This window comes from Acomys minous, assembly GCF_964271855.1.
Source record: "Acomys minous genome assembly, chromosome: 13".
NCBI lineage: Eukaryota > Metazoa > Chordata > Mammalia > Rodentia > Muridae > Acomys > Acomys minous.
The window spans coordinates 5,736,631-5,756,336 of NC_140495.1; the positions used below are offsets into that span (position 1 = coordinate 5,736,631).

Genomic DNA, 19,706 nt, shown 5'->3' on the forward strand with positions numbered 1-19,706 from the left:
CTCGGAGTGTGCTACTGAAAAGATGCCACCTTCATTTTCTTTGTCCCCTGGGCGACAAAGTTGTATTCCAGCAATTTCAAACATCCTCCCATCTTCCCTAGTATCCTGAGGAAGACCACACCTTCCTTTGTACAGGTACCTTATCAAAGGAACTGTATGTCCCCAGCCACAGCCCCCCCCCCATCAAATAAGCCCCCAAGCTCTTTCCCACCTCTGCTTGTCCCTTCAAGTGTGGTCCCATTTCATGGATGGATTAGCAGGTGGCCAAGGCTCCTGAAACTTGTCCTGGTTGCAGCCTGTGCCCCATAACAGCATGCCACCCCACCCTTCTCTTGTTCAGACCAAGCCAGCAGGAGAAAGGGAAAGGAAGCCAGCAGGTGCTCAGTTCCCTTCTGCTGCCGGCTACTCCAGTGTGTGACCACACTCGAGGAAGCCCAAGGCGGCTCTGTGGGCACTCTGCGGTTAAAACTTGGCTCTTAAGCCTGTTCTTCAAGATTGGGCTTTAGTACATAAAGAATGCCTTTCTATTCCCACTCAGGCTCACGGGATGGAGGAGGTGGATGCCAGTCGTGGTCTTGGTTTTCTAAAACACTGGCATTGCCAGCATGGTGCTAACCAAAGGTCTGCCTCCCTAGTAAGTAGCTCATAAACCTCTTTGAAAACATACGTCCGGCCTGTTTATCCACCGGCGACAGCGAGGGTTACAGAAGCCTGGCTCCTGGTGAAGGCAGATCCAACCAGGCAGCCCCTTGTGTGTTCCACCCTAGGAGGCTGGGTTATGCTCAAGCCCAGGGTCCATGTCCAGGGGCGCTTTTTCCTCCCCTCCCTCGGCTATTTCCCAACAGGCAGACAAATGCTCCCCAGCATAGCTATGAGTGAGGCCCAATACAAAATCATAAACGTCCTTAAAATAGGCTGAGGTGTGTGTGTGTGTGTGTGTGTGTGCGCGTGCGGGGACAGAATGGGTGTCTTCCTCCATTTCTCTCCATCTCACTGGCCTGAAGCTCAACAATTTGTCTAGACTGGCTGACCAGTATGCTCCCCGCCCCCCGCCCCAGAATCCTCTCCTTTCCCAGTGCTGGGATTACAAGTATACACCACCAGCCCTATCAGCCCTATCTTTTTATGAGGGGGTTGGGGTTGAACTCAGGTCTTCAAGCTCTCAGAAGTCCTTTGCCCACTGAGCCATCTCCCCAGACCCACTTATGAGACTGTTTTAAGCGTGTGTGTGTGCCACTCATGTGTGTACACTTTGCAGATGACGATGTCATGTTTCAATGTTAGAAATGTTCAACACACTTGAGTGGTGGCTTCAGTGTCTTCCATGGATGTCTCTAGTGAATGCTTTCCAGGCTCTCCTACCTGAGCTCAAGCTGGCTCCATCCCAGCCCCGCCTTCCTCTGAACTCTCACATGTACTGGTCAGTCCCTTGGAGATCAGGTAGCAGGGACCAGGCTGAGGCAGAGCTGCCTTCTGGGAGGTTGGGGAAGGTGGGGGGGAGGAAGGCCAGGGACCAGCAGCCTTTCAAGGCTCCCTCCCTCCCTACAGCCACAGCGGCCGCACCACAGGGCAAAATTACAGCCAGCTTGATAACAAGAAGTGGGGATTACAAACTTCCAGCCCATTAGGTTTGTTCCTATGTGTCTGATTCCAAACCAAAGCTGCCCCCAGGGGCCCATGTTCCTGTTACAGGAATGCAGCTTAACCAGTGTGTATCTGCTGTGGAGAACCCCCCCGGAAGCGCTGCCCACCCCTCTGTAGGCACAAGACAGCTAAGCAGAGTGGAGAACTGGATGGAGCCCTTCAACCAGACTGGAGGCTTCATCCCAGAGGGAGAAGGCCAGGTGCCAGTGCTCACTTCCTGAACCAGAAGTTTCTCTTACACTTCAGAAAACCAAGGTTCCAGGAAGCTAAGCAGTGGGCTTGCTGGGCACTTTAACAGCAGCAGCTGGGTTATTTGTGGACGTGTGTACATGGTGGTATGTCTTTTTATGCAGGTTAGCATGCATGCATGTGTGTGGGGCTGGTATCTCTGTATGTGCAGGTAAGCACACATGTGTATGTGTTCATCTTGGTGTATCTGTGTGTTCAGGGAAGTGTGCACATATGTGTGTACATGGTGATATGTCTATGTACAGGTGAGTGTTCACATATGTGTGTATACATGGTGGTGTGTCTGTGTGTGGAGGTAAGCATGTACATGTTCATTTTTGTGTGTCTATATATGTCTGTGTGCTTGTGTGTCTGAGTACACATGTGCATGTCAGAGGTCAATATTGGGTGTCTTCCTCAATCACGCTCCACCTTATTTTTGAGACAAGGTCTCTCAGTAAACCTGAAGGTCACTGATGTATCTAGGATGGATGGCCGGCCAGCCCCAGCAATCCTCTTGTCCCCAGTTCCTCTGCGCTGGAGTTGCAGGCATGTGCAGGCCTGACCTCAAAAGTCCTGATCCTCACGCCTCTTCCTCCTGAGTGGTGAGATTACAGATGTGCACCATCAAGCCTGGGTTTGTGCAATGCTAGGTTGACACAAACACTCTATCGTCTCAATGACATCCCCAGCCTCTCCCCCATATTCTGAGCTTTGTGGCCCGATTACTCACAATAAAGTATAGAAAGCATAGACCAAACTCTCCCTCCAACAACGACAAGCTGTGAGACCTCCAGTGTGTTTCCTGATCACTCTGCATCTCAGTTTTCCTCTGTTATAAAATGGGGAGGCAGTGAAAATATACCCCAAAGGATTCTTGTGAGGTTTGGCCAGGGAAGCATTATAAAGCACCCAGGGCGGAGCCTGGGACAAAGTAGGTGCTCAGCATACTGCTTTAATACTGGGTAGTAGTAGGGAAAACACTTTGACACCTCACTTGTCCCAGCTCCAAGTGTGGTGCTGTCCTTGGCAGCACCCCAGGAGCTCACAGGTCCTTAGAACTCAGCTCCATGTTCTGCTACGCTAGGCAGGCATTGATTCAGGCTTTCCGCCGACCGCACAGAAATGCAGGGATGGTGAGGATGACTTCACCAGCAGCCACACCGGGGAAGCAGCCGCTGTCCTCCACCCTTCCTGTACCCTTGTCCTGTTCAATGGAGTCCTATGGCTCATCCCTCTGAAAGGTGGTGTCTGCTTCCTCCTTTCTGAAACTTGCATTAGCTGTGAAGGAAGATGAAGGATTGACTCCTGGGCTTCTGTGTGCCACTGACTCTCCTGGCACCCTGCCCAGCCACCTCGTGCCCAGCCCAGGTTAACCTGCTAGACAATGAAAGTCACAGAGAGCAGGGACGAGCCATCCAACCAGTCAACACAGAGGTTGACATGAGAGAGCCAGGCTCAGAATACAAGAACACTGGCTGATCCCAACTTACCCTGACAGCCACGGGATGCCGAGGCTCAGGATGACAGCTGGTGACAGCCACTGGGGTTAAGGTCACTGGAAACAGCTCATTATTTTGTTAAGGAATCTGGGCTTGGTAACTATCATTCATCCATTTGCCCCTGAGAAAATCTGGCCATCCCGGTAGGGTTGCCGAGAAGTATTTCAATGTCTTCTCTTGCTTCCTGCTATTCTATCCTTCCTCCAAGGGACTTTCATTCCCAGCCAGGATCACAGAGCTGTTACTGGGAGCTTTGACCTGTGAGATGTGTGGTAGGTGCTGGAAAAGCCCTAAATGGTTTGCTTAACATCTGCTGTGATAGTCAGTCTTCATGACCAACTCGTCATGAATTTAGATTCACCTCAGAAGCACACTTCTGAGTGTGTCTATGGCGATGCTTCCAGAAAGGATTAACTGAGGAGCTAAGACCCATCCCAAAAGAGAGCAGGGCCATCCCATAGACCAAAGATGGAAATTAAAGGTGAACTGTGCATCAGCATCCATCTTTCTGCTCCCTGACTGTGATCACATTGTGACTGGTCACACCTTCAACTATGAGTGAAAACCAATGCTCCCTCTCTTAAATTGCTTCTTGTCAGGAACTTGGTTATAGCAACAAGAAAAACAACTCCTACACTGTCTCAGAAACTGGCCAGTTTCTCCAGCCACATGACTTTGGACGGCACCCCTGGCCTTCTCTTTCCTTATTTCTAGACTAGAGACATTTCATGCCCGCTCCCAGAATAGCAGTGTCATGAACCACAAAAGAAAACAGTGAGTGTCAATTTGGGGGGCACCCCCATACCATAAAGTGGGGGAGTTGGGGGTCTTTCATTTGCAAGGCCAAAGACTCACAAAATGCTCCCAAAAGGGATACTGGGCCACCTCTCTCCTCCTTGGGAGCTTACTTCCTTGAAAAAGAGCTTGATTGGGGTGGAAAGTGGGAAGGTCACTGGCCTACAAAGTAGTTGAATTAGCATTGAATTAGGGCAGCTTGGGTTCAAACGACAACACACCCATGCCCTTGCTGGGTAACCTCAGACAGGCAGCTTGCCGTCTCTGGGCCTTAGCAACAGGAGGCTGACAGCACACCGAAGCATCCAACAAAGGTGGTGAAAATAGCTTGGAGTAAACGAAGCAAAGGAGAGTCACCAGAGAATGAAGCTGTGGAGTTCTGAGTCCAGCTGAAGAGCAGAGAATGTGGAGTGGCATGAGTCAGGCAGGGATGGAGGGACCTCAGAGGCCACTGCCCTTGACAGATGCATTAAGGGAGCCAAGGACCATGCTCCCCACACAGCTGAGAATATCAGGTTCACCTTGGAGTCCAAAAAAACCTGCCTGGCAGGGATGGGATATTCTTTTTTGTTTGTTTGTTTGATTTTCAAGACAGGGTTTCTCTGTGTAGTATAGCCTTGGTTGTCCTGAACTCACTTTGTAGACCAGGCTAGCCCCCAATTCACAGAGACCCACCTGCCTCTGCCTCCCGAGTGCTGGGATTAAAGGTGTGTGCCACCACCACCCGGCGGGATGAAATATTCTAAGTGACACTTGTGTCCCATATTTTTTGACTATTGGACTTGTTAAACAACAGACACCCCTCATACCCCCACCCAGAAACTGGAATTCCCCCCAGGAATCTCATGCTGGTGAAAAGAAAAAGGCTAAAGTATGGTCCAACCACACAGGAAACTTTTCCCTCAGAATGGTATTTCATAGTGTTGACAACTTGGGGGCCTATCTGCCTGGAGAGGCCAGAGCCCAAACCAGTGACAGGCAGGGACATACCTTGCTCAGGACTGCCATGACATGCATAAGTCTGTCCTCCATTTAAATTGCAACCTCACTTCAAGGCCTGAAGAGAGACTTGGCGGGAAGGGATGTTCTTTGATCCCTCCCTAATGCAGTCACATTAAAGAAACATTTTTCTGCTTTTCTCTGCTAATTTGGCTGTTTTAATTGGCTAATGGAGGATGGGTGGCCGAACCTAGGTCAGGGCATGGGCTGTGAGGCCATGTCTGGTAACAATACAGCAAGCTCAGGCCTCTGGGAGATCAAAGTGACAGGCTGCACATCTTCCTGTTGTTTTCCTATAAACGTTTTCTTCTCCAAGGAAAACAGAGCAGGTCTCTCACATCCTAATGACTTTAAAAGGGTAAGAATATGTAATCTTCAGCATCCCTAAGTCTCCTTGGAGCTGCAGGCAGATGTGATGGTTAATCCTGTGTGTGCACATGTCCTCAGGTGTGTGAAGGCCAGGGGAGTCATTCATTTCTTGGGCACAGTGCATCTTTGTTTGAGACGGGTTTTCTCACTGGCCTGGAACTCACCCCAGTAGGTTAGGCTGGCTAGCAAGCCCCAGGGATCTGCTTGCCTCTGCCTTCCCAGTGGCTGCCATGACAATCACATTGCACCATGTCCTGCTTTTTTTTTTTTTAATGGAACTTGGGTCAAGTGTGTGCATGTGTGTCAAGCAGCATGCTGACCTAGCTCCCCAGTCCCTGCTTAATCTCAGTTGTTAGCACAGACGGACGGAGCCATGCCTAGGTGAGGAAAGCAAGTGGCTGGGAGTGTGCGTGATGCTACTCTCAGAGACGGTTAGACCTCCAGAGCTCTGACCTAATGGCTGGGTTCATCCTTTCATACCATCAATGACATCACTGGGGGAAAGGCAGGAGGCAAGGTCTGCGTGGGGGACTTGGGTTGGGTGTGTCTTTGGAGGGACACATTTTGACTCTGGCCTCTTTCGCTTCGCATTGTACTTCCTTCCACTGTGAAGTAAAGAAAGCGCCTCTGCTTGCCTGCCCCGCTTCCATTCCCACTGGTGAATGTCTGTTCTGCTGTGACTGCTGCTGCTGGCAACATCCTCTGCTGACATCAGAACCTAAGTTTCTTCAGCCTCGCACAGTGAGATGAAGGCCTGCCTGACTCTTGGGAACCTTCCTGATCATCATTTTGAGTCTAGGCAAATGAGGAGGCAACCCCCCTTGCCCACCGCCCCCCCCCAGACTATGCAGCTACCAAGCTCTCAGCCTCTCCTGCATGCAGACAGTCACTGCTGAGCTACCCAGCCTATTGTGCAATACAGTGATCTCCCTATATATTATTTTAAAAGAAATGCCTCTGAGGGGCATTGAAGACAAGATAGTATAGTTTTACAACCAAGTTTAGTTGGTTGGGGGACAAGATTGTTTTAGATCAAGATAAAGAAGTTAAGCTATTGGAGCTGAGATAAGATAAATATTGAATCTCATTCAGAAATTTAGACCCAACAAGACAGGAAAGACACTTACTTCAAACTAGATGGATGCAGATGGCCAAGTCACTATGAATGTAACATGTATAGAACTCACTATTCTCATGATTGTCATGTGGTTCTCTCTGCTGTACGTAGTTTGTTTTATACATGTGTAATAAAATAAAAGTATTAAGAGAAAAAAAGAAAGAAAGAAAGGCCTCAGCCACATGTTCCCATCACCAGCATGTTCTGCTCACGTGCACTGGGCCAAGCAGCTGTGGACCCCGTTAGCTCCCAGAAACCCTGAGGTCTTTCTTCCTGGAATGCTTTCTGTCAGGTATTTGGTCACAGAGATTATTTTTAAAATGACTAATAACAGCTTACTTTTTAAACTTGTGTGGAGCCTGGGGTGGGAGCCAGAGCTCCCTTGACAGGGGTAGGCTCCGCTTGCTCCCAGCTCTGCAAGACCACACCTAGGAAAAGGCATCTGAAACTCTAGGACTTACAATCCCGTAGGACTTTGATTAAAGGCCCCTGCTGCCACACCAAAGTCTTCCTGGCATTCAGATAAGTGTTCTTGACAAAAAAAAGGGGGGGGGACATCCCAGGACATCCCCTGTGTTCACCTAGCCTCCTGCCTTGTTTCCACATCTACATCCATTCTGGGTCCCCCCCTGCCCCCCCCACACACACACACCTCCTGTCTGGAGAGCAAACTGCTGCTCCTGAGGCTGATGATAAATGCATGAGGCTAACTTGTGGCCCCAAACACAGGGATACAAAAAGAGTCAGGAAACCTCCCTTCTTCTCCATCTGCTCTCACCTCTGCTGCCTTTCAGGCCACGCAGGAGCAGCGGTTTCTCCCTCCTGTTGCCGTAGCCAGTGTTGTTAATTTCAACCTACAAGGCCTGTTGGCTCTCCTCAAATGCAGACCTTGGGGGAGCAAGTGAGCCCTCGGCTTCAGACTCAGTCCCCACTTCCCTGCCTTAGACTCAATTTCTCTCCCTAAGACCTCCTCTGGCACAAAAGAAGGTGTGGATAAAACGATTTATTCTGCCTTGGTTGTTAGCCAAATCCAGTTGCTTAAAAAGATTTTCAGTTTGTAGACCTCAGCGGTTCAAAGTCAGGGAGCACACTGTGCCTCCGAAGTCCTCCTCCCGAGTCCTGTGGCATCAGAAACAGAGACCCCAAGAGCCAGCCAGTGGCCAGAATAGTGCGGGCTCGGCTTCTGAAAGCCCATCGTCACCCCTGAGCCTGCTGGGTTTCTGTGGTACAAGGCGCAGGGCACAGGACTCAGCTAACTGGGCTCAGTTGGCAATGTGTTTGCCTTATGACTCTGAGGGCCTGAATTCAGTCCCCAGAACCCACATTAAAAAGCCAGGTGTGGTGACGTTATGTTTATAGTAATGACTCTAAGATGCCTAGAGCTTGCTGTCCAGACAGTCTAGCCTACTTGGCAAGTTCCAGGCTACTGAGAGACTCTACTACAAAAAGCAAAGGGGACAGTGTCTGAGGAATGACAGCTCAGTTTGTCCTCTGGCCTCCATATGTGTGCTGACACATGTGCATGTGCACACGGAACACACACACTTAACAGAATTCAGTTGTGTCCGTGAATGCAGCTGACCTGTCCGCCCCACCCAGCAACACACGGATAGAATTCATTGCATCTTTTTAAGTTAAAGTCAACTCCAGTGGAGGTAAATGATTGCCCAGAATGCTGTGTCTGATTTAAATAAACATGAAAACAAGATTTTCCAAGGACAGATCACGCACATTATTAGAAGGAGATCGCTTCTGAACAGATGCACGTCACCAGGAACAGGAGCTGGTGGGGTGGGGGCGTGGGGGGGGCTTCACACTCTCACCCTCAATTATCTTCTCAGCCATCCAGGAACAGCCCTAACTCCTGGCCCTGGAAGGTTCTCCCTTGGGTAATAAGATGCTTCAGCACCAGCTAGGGAAACAGCACCCATGTGTGTCCCCCTTCAGGGAAAAACTCTCAGAGATACTTTTTGGATCCTCTTAGAACTTGGACCCCCATACAAGTGCTTTTTGATCCCCCTTCCAAATGGTTGAAAAGGCGCAAGGCACATTCCACAGGATGAGGGAGGCGTGGTCTGAGCGCGAAGGTCCAAAAAAGCTACTGAGGAAGTGGTTGCGTGCCTTGCCCTGCAAGTGCAGAGTGGAAGTGCACAAGGATCATGCGCAAACGAGCAACACTGGTCAGGGCGCTTCTGAGTGGCAGGGTTAACACCAGTTCCCGTGTTTCCTCACAAAGATTGACAAGGCCAGATGGGGCTGGGGAGCGGAGCTCCAAATCCCAAGGCTCCATTCTAAATCCTTCAACTTCTTAGGAATCTCCCTCTTCCCTCTGAATAAACATCCCATGCCTGACTTCCCTTAACTAGAGCCTATGATGCAGCTGATATTTTCCTTGGGGCACAAGGTGAAGAGCCCACCGAACAAAGGATGGCATTTCCATTGTTCTCGGCACACACCGGACACATCAGTATTTTACAGATGAACAGGTAGCTCACCCACTTCCATGTTCCAGAGGGTTTTGATGTAAGCGCCTTGCTGAGGCTCTAATAGTTAAATATGCTAAGGATCGACTTTTTGTTGCTGTTTGAGTTTCCTTCAAGTCTTGCCTAGCTCTTTAAGACTTTAGTCAATACAGCCTTCTGGGCGTGATGAGCGTTTCCCTATTTGGGCTGTCCCAGAAGTAGCCACTAGCCACATGTGGCTACTCATACGTGACTGTGATTTTGTCTAGTTTGAGTTCGTTTTATGTAAAACACAATACCTCTGGCAGGTGTCACCACCACCTGGCAGCATATAGTCTCCGCTCTAAATGCAAATGGAATGTTGGAGCTGCTCTGAGTCCTCGCTCCACAATGATGCTCTGCCAGCCGGCTACTTCCGCATGCTCGCTCAGTGCCTGAGCACAGCAGTCTTGCTGTCCCAGGAGAAGCCGGAAGCACATCGCCAGAGAGGAAGCCAGCGCACCCAACCACTTTGGACTCTAGTGCCCTGGGGATGGAGGGGGGGCCTGGGGGGGCAGCCAGGCTCCATTTATTTATATCACAGAGTGTTACAGTTGTCGGCTCTGCAGCTGAGAAGGGGACAGAAATTGGCTTTGTCTATGTCCCCTGGCACCTACTCCTGTTGTTCAAAGGATGCCAGGAGAAGAAGCAGGGTTGGGAGGGTGGCGACAGGAGAGCTCCGGGTGCCATCAGAGAAAAGAAAGCTCAGTCACTTTCACGTCTGCATCAAAACTGATACAGATGTCTCTAGGTTATTCTGGTTTATCTACCACGGGGACAATTCTTGCTAGCCAAGGCATGGTGACAAGGGTCTGTCAAACAAGTAGCACTTTGAACAAAGCTGAGTCTGGCTGCGACCTGAGTGGGAATATGGTCACAGGAGCCAGACTCAACATGGGGGTTCTGAAAGGCAACATCACCCCTGATCTTCATGCAGGCATTGGCCTTCCTCAAGAAGAAACAAATCTTAGTTACAAACCCAAGAGCTGACAGCTTCACAGCGGAGGCATTTCATCCCCGAGCGGGGGTGGGAGGTGGAAGAGCATGGGGCGGGCAGAGGTCTGGTAAAACATGGTATAGATCAGGCTCAGACCCAGCTTGTCACTTTTGGGGAGTAGTAAACCTTTCTGGGGTTAGGTCTGTACGAAGTCACGCTTGGTGGGGGGTCTACTTTTGTCCTTTATGAACTTCCACCGCGGTGCACACCCCCCACCACAGAGCTAAAAGCAGCAGGGCCAACACCCGTGGGCTTGAGTCAGAGCCTGCACCTGAGCCAAAACAAACCTTTTCTCTTTGTAAGTTTACTAACTCAGGTGTTTGTTACAGTAACAGAAACTAATCACACAACCTAACCCTCAGCTCTGCCACCTGCTGTCTGGGCTCTCGCTGTCCTTTCTAACACGGTCTCTGTCCTGTGTATAGCACACCCAAATCACATCAGGACTAATCAGCTAAAGAGCATTTCATCCCGAAGGGGAGCGGAAGGCACAATGTTTACATAATGTTTGTTACTCAGCCTTTCCCACCCAGGTTTCAATGTCATTTCTCCTGTAAAAACTCCTTCCCTTCCTCACCTTTTGACTGTGAACTTTCGAAGTTACTCCTGCAGTTTTTCTCTCCTTACTCACTGCACCTGACCAGCCACTGGCTAAACAACCTATCAAATGCTGAGCCCCGAGTACCCTGTTTCCCGTTTCACGGGAACTTCTGTAATACAATACGGAATACTGTAAAACTGTCACCCTTGCTGACTGAGGAGGTCTGATTCCAGGAACTGATTGCAAGGAAATAATTAAGAAGGCCCACAGTGCTTTGTTGTGAAAATGCTTACTTGTGTTATTAGAATTACAAGCAACTGGAAATGACCTGATGAATTGAGAGGACAATTGGCTCAGGGACTGTGTAATACTGAGGGACATCAAGTCAGCCAACCTGCCCTGGAGGTGTAAGTTAAGGCAAAGATTGAGGGTAGATACGAATTTCACAAGACTGGAATCTTACACATTTACAGTGACACTTTAAGATTATTCTCCAAGAGCAGGAATAAAAGTAAGCCCAGGCCACAGTTGGGGCTCGTGTAAGAGGAAAGCCTTTGTCTGGTGTTCCATTAACCTCACACGGGTCTAGCTCCAGAGAAAAGGAGGAGAGAGGAAGTGGAAGCTTCTCCCTCTTCAAAGTCCACGAGCCCCTGACTAGGCAGTAATGCCAGAAGAAGCTGTACTTAAGAGCCAAGACAAAATGTTGGGGAATTGAAGGAAGAGAGAGAAACGTGGGGAAGAAAGGTTTTTTGTTTGTTTGTTTTTGTTTTTGTTTTTAAGCTGCAAGAGAAATCAAGAGGCGATTAAGGTACTGTGGTGGGAACAATTTGCTTCAAAGAGATTTGTTTTTAATAGTAAAATTCAAAGAGCTGCTAAAAAAAAAAAAAAATGGAGGTACCAGCACTCTAATGCAGGGAGCGGCTTGGCAGGAGGGGCACTTCTGAGATCAGCAGGCCAGCTGCTTGTCCCCAAAGAGATGCCTGACCCTCTCCCAACAAGGTCAAAACCCAGCATTGCCACCCTACAATGCAGCCTGGGTGCCAGCCTGGGTGCCAAGCATGAGGCCAAGCTGTCTTTCTCTGCAAAAGCTATTCACAACGTCTTTCAAAAACAAAGCAAGTTCAACACCTTGTCTCTGCTGGGTCTGCTCTTATCTAGTTCTCAGCAGGAGGAGGCTGTGACCTGTGGTCTATCCAAAGCCAGGTGACAGGAACCTGGCCCGTGTCCCTGGAACCACGGGATTGCTGCAGGACACATAGACCCACCCACAGCTTGAAGTTCCCACTGAAGCTATGCCTCCCACAGCTGACTGACTGGCCTTTCCTTAATAGCCCCCGACCCGCACCCTGAACAGCCCTTCTACGTTTGACAGTTCCTCCCATAATGCTTGATGCCAAGGTCACACTGTGTGGGGCTCTGAGAGTATTCTGCATACTGTTTCTATCCGGCCATAATCTGCACCAAGCCCAAAGCCCACATCAGACCTGGAGCCTGCGGAACACGAGAGAGGTTTCTGCCCACTGTCTACAAGGGGGTTTGGGAAGACAGGAAGCAGCATAGAGCCGGCTGATAACTCTATGACTACAATCAGCGTCAAGAAGGGATGCAGATGAGAGCTACACACAAGGTCTTTGAAAACGGGTTCTCTTGGAGACTGCACTCCTAAATACACAATTGTTAATAAGGCTGATCACAACGTTCTCTTTCCCCAGGGTTCTGGAGGGTCCCCATGCACAAACCCCGGGTTCCCTCCGCCCTGTCCAATACTGAGCAGAGACTCCCGGTGTATTCCACGCCCAAAGCACACACATCTTTCAGCCTGCTGCTGCCTCTAAGGATGCTCACTCACTCGATAATACCCTCAACTCGACTAGCCATCTCCTGGGCCCCCAGTAACAAACACATCATATAAAACGAGGTTGGGTAGCTTTCTGACGATCGGGAACTCTAGCTGCTATGAAAAGGTGGGCGTGGTGCGGCTGTTTCATTCCAAGGAAGTGGTCTAGGAGGGTACCCATCTTCTCTAAGCGTTCCTGCTGTGGGCTCAGCTAACCTCGCTAATGACGGTTAATGAGGGAGAAACTCTTAATCTTCTTTGCAGGCTCTCCCATCTCCTCTGTCAGCAATCGTACCTCTTGGTCCAAACAAAACTTCATCCTCTTAAGTCCTGTCTCTAGACTGGCACGTGGGAGATGAGCTCCAGGGTGCCCGCCAGGCATACAGTCTGTTCCTTTAGAGTCCTCCTTAACCTTACTTTCCTGCATCCCAGATCCTCTAAGAACTCTGTACGCTGCCCCGCAACCCCTCCCCCCCCCGCCAAGATACTCACGACCGCAGAACCCACTCCCACCACATCCCCTGTTTCTGTGCTTCCTGCACGCAGCCGCCCTAGAGGCACGTAAAGTGGTCCCCAAGAGCAGCCTGGCCTCCTAGGGGCCCTCCGGGGATGGGGGAGTTGGCCAGGCAGCGGTGGCCCGGCGAAGGTGGACAGTCAAGTAACTTTGCTGTAGCGAAAGTAAAGCTGCGCCTGACTGCCCCGGGAAGACAGTGACCCCAGGAACCCCCCTGGGCCTCCTGGAGCAGGCCAGGATGTCAGCGTGGCCGCCAGACATTTAAATCGGCCCCACGGGAGGCGGCGTGGAAGAGGCCGGAAAGGCGGCGGCCGACTTGGGGGACCGTGGGGTGGCCGCGCCGGAGTCTAGGAGCCGCGGGACACTCACCAGCGCGTGTTGTCGTGGAAGTGCTCCAGCACCGCGTAGCCGAAGAAGGAGCCCGTGGGCCCCTGGAAGAGCACCGGGCGCTGCGCGTCGAGGTTGTAGGCGCCGGCCGGGACCCCCGCGGCCACCAGCACCACCAGCAGCAGCGGGGCGCAGAGCCCCCCGGCGCCGGTCCGCGCCGCAGCCGGGCGGCCCATCCCCAGCCGGCCGCCGCCCTGCGCCCTGCCCCACGATCGGGGCTCCCGGGACACGCTGTTGCCCGGGGCGCGAGCTGTGCGCTCCGAGTCTGAGCCCGGGACGCGGCGATGGGCTGCTGCGCGAGCGGGAGCGAGTCCAGGGACGGCCGCCAGCGAGCGACGTCCTCTTAATCCCCGCGGAGAGGACTGCGCTCACGGAAGGAGCGGGTCCCGGACCCGGGCGGCGCTGGACTGCGGAGAGGCGCGCCCGCGGGGTGGGCGGCCCGGGCAGCTCGGGCGGGACGGGCCCGCAGCGCCCCCTGCTGGACGTGGCTCCTCAAGCACCGCCTGGACTTGGTACTGGACCCCGGTGAACCCCATCTTTTCCAATGTTCCAGGCTCTACGAGGTAGGGGCTGGCTGGGTCTCCCCCCTTTTGTCTTAAGCTGTAAGCCTCTCTCACACGCACATAAAAGCCCAAAGCCACCCGAGGCAAAGATAGATGAATATTCTGGCCCTGCCCATCTGGAAGCTCTTCCTCAGAGGCAAGTGCTCAAGACCGTGAATCAGTTGCTGTTAATAAAAATTAATCACGTGGAAGCGAGCGGCGTGTCTTCCACATGCCTTGACCTGGCCAGTGCTTTGCAACTTGGCGGACACGCAATGCAGCCAGGTGTGCTCCCCTACGTCATCGCGGTGAAGTATACATTGCACACAGTTTATGTCTTAACCACCGTTTGGTTGTGTGATCATCAACAGTTCATTTTGCAGGTTAAATTATATACACGTTCAACAAGCACCCCCAGCTCAGCCCAGACCCTGGTAAAGCTTCACTTATTTCTGACTCCATGAAGTTAACTACTCCAAGCTTAATGTTACTAATGAATCGCTTTTGTCTTTTTCTTTCTAAACCCCTTTGTCCTTAAAACAACAGCACAAGAGCCTAGGGGTGGGGGTGCAAGCTCTGGAATTATCTACTCGCGGTAGTCTAAACACAGGGATCTTTACAGGTGAAGAGCCTCTCCCAGCTGTCATCGGAAAAGCTGGCACAATGGAAGCGAGATTACAAAGAGGCTGTATTCCTGGCTTTGGAGATGGAGAGACAGGCCCATGAGCCAAAGAATTCAGGCAGCTTCAAAAGCTGAAGACAGTGGGATGGCTTTCTCTTCCAGGAAAGCAGCCCAGACTTACCTTGGCATGGGTCCAGTAAGACACATGACCTTCAAAACTGTTAGATGATAAATGTTGTTGTCTTAAGCCACTGTCTTCAGGTAATTTGCATAGCCCTGAGGCATAACTGCTGTCTTGGGGTCACTATTGCTGTGATGAAACACCAGGACCAAAAGCAAGTTGGGAGGAAAGGAGGATTTTTATTCAGCTTACACTGTTCCGCATCGAAGGCACTGAGGACAGTAACTCAAGCAGGGCAGGAACCGGGAGGCAGGAGCTGATGCAGAGGCCATGGAGGGATGCTGCTTACTGGCTTGCTCAGCCTGGTTTCTTACAGAACCCAGGACTACCAGGGCTAGGGTTGCACAACCCACACAGGCTGGGCCCTCTCCCAAGAGTCACCAACTAAGAAAATGCCCTCCAGGCTTGCCCACACCCGGATATTATAGAGGGGAAATTTGCTCAATTGAGGTTCCCTCCTCTCAACTGGCTTTAGTTTGTGTCGCGTTGATGTAAAGCTAGTCAGCACAACTGCTATATCTGCCTATCCTGCTTTCTGTTCTGGGCTGTGGCAAAGCATTCTGACCAAAAGCAACTTGGGGCAGGACCGGGTTTATCCCAGCTTCTGGGTTAGTCCATCACCAAAGAAAGGTAGGACAGGAGGCCATGGCAGCAGCTGAGGGAGAAACCATGAAGGAACTATGCTGACTGGCTTTCTCACTGGCTGGCTTTTTTGCCCATGCTCAGCTAGCTTTATATATGACGTAGCTCACCTGTTCAGGTAATGGTACCACTCCAGTCAGAGCCCTCGTACATCAATTAACAGTCAGGCCCACAGACAAACCTTATGAAGACAATTACTCAATTGAGATTTTTTTTCAGGTGATTTTACACTGTACCAAGCAGACAGTTAATGCTAACTAGTAGAGTATCTTAAATTCTATGTAAAGGAGTGTGTGTATGCATGATCTTCAATTTTAAAAAAAATCTACAGATTTTAGTAAATTCTTAAGAGGTGAGGTAGCCTTTAAATGGTTAAGAACCAGAACCTGGAGACATAGCTCAAAGGTTAAAAACACTTGTTACTACTCTTGCAAGGGCCCTGGGTTCAATTCTTAGCACCTGCATACTGGTTCACTGCCATCTGTGACTTCAGTTCCAGAAGATCCAATATCCTCTTCTGGCCTTTCACAGGTACTACATGCATGATGTGCCCACACATATGTGCAGGCAAGCAATTATACACATAAAATAAAAAATAAATGGGTCTTTAAAAGAGGTTCGAATCCATTGGACAAAAACACACTGATTGCAATCTTTAAAAACTGAACCTAAAAGTATAAAAACAAAACTGTTGATTTGGCCTTTCATTTCATAAATCAGGAATCCCAAATGTGAGCATACATCAGAATCCAGGGAAAGCATTAATATATGTATGTATGTATGTATGTATGTATGTATGTATGTATTTGGGGCTAGAGGCACTGGCTCATCCATTAAGAGCATACTCTGCTCTTGCAGAGAGCCCAGGTTCGATTCCAAGACTCACACAGTGGTGGCTCATAGCCATCAGTATCCCCAGTTCTAGGGAATCACTTAAAAATAAAATTTAAAAAAAAATACAGATTCACAAGCAGTGAGCTGGTTGGGGCCACTAAAGGGAAAGGCCCAGGAATCAAGATTTGTTAAGCAACTGGGGTTGGGAAGCCCGGTCCCCAAGGGAAGAAATCTTTCTGTATTGTGGTCTTGAACATGTGACATTATGTCAGGAAAGCCATACACTCTGAAATAAAAGACATGGGGCCAAAATCCCAGGTCCGACCAGCTGCACCGTCCTGCTCAGTCAGTGCAGCAGGGATGCTAATAAACTCAGAAGCCACTGCAGCATATTGATGAGCTATTTGAGGCATCTTAAAAATTGTAAAGTGGAACGATTTTTAGTTATTCATGTTATCTGACATTAGCTGTCAGCAGTGAGCTCAATTTCCTCCCTGCAAGAATCAGCTTGTCTGTCTCTGGGATGTCTAACTACAGGGGTGGGCCTCCGCAGATCTTCTTGTTGCTGTGGGGGGAAAAATGCCTGACAAGAAACTGACAAGAAGAAAGGCTGACTGCAGTTCATGGTCTGTGAGTGCGCACAGCCATCATGGTGGGGGAGGCAGCGCGAGGCTTGTGGCCTCGGGAGCACACAGCTGGGACACCTCACATCTGGGCAGACCAGAATGCAGAGGGAAGGGGACATAGTAACTCTCATCTGGCTTTCTCCTTTTTTTCACTTCAGCCTCGAACCTCAGCCTATGGGATGGCACTGCCCACATCCACCTCAGTCAGACCTCCCTGGAAACAGACATATCCTGAGGTGTGGTCTCCCTGGTGACTCTAGTGTCAATCAAGTTGACAGTGAAGATGAGTGGACACTTGGGAAAGCCTTCTTTTTCCACCCTGCCCACACGGGAGGTAGATTTGCTTCCTGGTGCTGTGCCTTTTTAGAAACTGCACCTCGTGTCTAATTTTCTACCTAAAAATGACAGCTCGGTGTTTCTCTTCCTTCGTACCCTCTCAGGCCTCATCTTGAAGGCTTGTTTTTGTAATAGAGACTCGCGGGTCAAGGCACAGAGAACTGTGTAGTGCTCAGCCCTAAGTGGACCAACTATTTCCCACTTCCTTTATTCCCAAGGCTCAGGGATCTTCACGGAAGGAAGGGCGGAAAGATTGTAACAGCCAGTAGTAGTAGAGGGCTCCTGCAAAACAGTGTTTTCTGCACACGGCAGGGCTAGCTCTCACACAAGCTTTCGGTGGCTGTGACTCCATGTACAAGATAGGAGGGGGGCCAAGGTCAAGTCAGACACACTCCCAGCATCCACCCCTAGCCGAAGAGCAACTGGCAATTAATGTGGATAGTTGAGGGAGTCCATTTTCTTTAGAGTTGTGACCCCAGATAGAATGCCCAAGCCTTAGCATATATATATATATATATATATATATATATATATATATATATATATATGTATGTATGTCACCTTGGTGGCTTTAAAAAGAAGTATATGTGTTTGCGCACATGGGATTAATTAAAGGACTGTGTAGACCTTCCATTTCTGTGCTGGGGTTAATCCAGGGCCTTTGCACACCTGAGCACATATTCACCTGTGAACCGCAACCCTGTGGTCTTAAAAACTGCCTTGTCAGTCTCGTTAGCTTTTTTTTCCTCTCTGATAGTACTGTTTGTTAGACAGGATCTTGCTACATAAACCAAGTGGCCCTGAATTCTCACCTCCCGAGCACTGGGATGTCACATGTGGCCCCTATGCCCAGCTCTTGATCTTACTTGGGCTGCTCCCCTCAGGCCTTTCTACACTATATTCTGGCTTTGACTGTCCAGGTGTGTGAAGGTTGTATGTGTACTTCTCCAGCTTGCAGCCTCCTCTCTCTCTCTCTCTCTCTCTCTCTGTGTGTGTGTGTGCGTGTGTGTGTGTGTGTGTGTGTGTGTGTGTGTGTGTGTGTGTGTGTAGCTTGTGTTCTTGTGTTGTGTAGGCTTCGGCTACAATTCTTTCTGGCAATTGCCTGGGCACTGCTGATCTACCTGTGCTGTGACCTAATGTCTGGCTGGTGTAGGGACTGATAGGTAGATGACAGACGACAATATGTAAATAGACTGGTATGTATTATGTGATTGTAGATAAGTAGGTGGGCAACAGGCAGATGGAGACATAAATAGGTAGGAAGATGGTAGATAGTAGGCAGAGATAGATAGATAGATAGATAGATAGATAGATAGATAGATAGACAGACAGACAGGTAGGTAGAATGTAGCACAGGCTGTTTTAGTGCTCCTGAAGGCTGACTTCCTGTTTCATTCATTTACTTTCTACCAAGAGTCACAACGCCAACAGGAAAGACTTAGCCATGGTGATTATCACAGCAACAGAAACCAAACTAGAACAGCTTTGGATGTCTCTTTCAATGGGACAGGCTATCCCAGTTCAGTTTGACCTGGGGCTGCCAGTCTGATGGTACCCCAGACGCCAGTCTGATGGTACCCCTGGGGCTGCCAGTCTGATGGTACCCCTGGGGCTGCCAGTCTGATGGTACCCCTGGGGCTGCCAGTCTGATGGTACCCCAGATGCCAGTCTGATGGTACCCCAGACGCCAGTCTGATGGTACCCTTGGGGCTGCCAGTCTGATGGTACCCCAGATACCAGTCTGATGATACCCCTGGGGCTGCCAGTCTGATGGTACCCCAGATGCCAGTCTGATGGTACTCCAGATGCCAGTCTGATGATACCCCTGGGGCTGCCAGTCTGATGGTATGCCAGACGCCAGTCTGATGGTACCCCTGGGGCCACCAGTCTGATGGTACCCCAAATGCCAGTCTCTAGCTTTGTCTGCTTTTCCCTGGCACATATGATGCCCACTTAGATGCAGATTCAGCCAAGACCGAGGCTGACTTCATCACTCATTTTTCCTCTATGCTAAAATTTTTCATTATTTTTGGCTTCTGAATATTTACTTTCTTGGCAGCCAAGCCATCCCTTGATCAGTCTTATATTTAATTCAAAAATGTGAGGTGTTTTGCAGGAAGAAACAGCTCTAGATGTCTGGGTATTTATTAAGCTAAAATGCCAAAAAGAAAACTTCCCTAATTTTTAAGTCATTGAATAACTTAATCATGCTTTAGCCCCATTGTCTATAAGGAAGTTCACATGATCTCAAATCCTGTGCATGTGTGTTCATATGTGCTTATGAATGTGCTGTGTGTGTGTGTGTGTGTGTGTGTGTGTGTGTGTGTGTAGTCATAAGACCACCTTGGGTGTCATTTTCAGGCACTTTGCACCTCACTTTTGAGACAGGGTTTCTCCCTAGCCTGGCCCTGTCTGGCTAGGCTGGTTGGCCCATAAGTCTCAGAGTCCTCCTGTCTCTGTATCCCCAGCACTGGAATTACGAGTGCATGCTG

General features: G+C 49.9%; 1 protein-coding gene across 1 annotated transcript in view; it reads right to left on the bottom strand.

Annotated features, from left to right (window-relative positions):
- The window catches only part of ITGA9 (integrin subunit alpha 9), a 316,744-nt gene extending 302,871 nt beyond the window's left edge, over nt 1-13,873 (bottom strand). Inside the window, exon 1 of the mRNA XM_084754233.1 lies at nt 13,414-13,873. Coding sequence (XP_084610359.1) covers nt 13,414-13,607 — 194 coding nt within the window. The 5' untranslated portion in view covers nt 13,608-13,873. The remainder of the gene's footprint in view (nt 1-13,413) is intronic.
- Between the last annotated feature and the right edge of the window lie 5,833 nt (nt 13,874-19,706).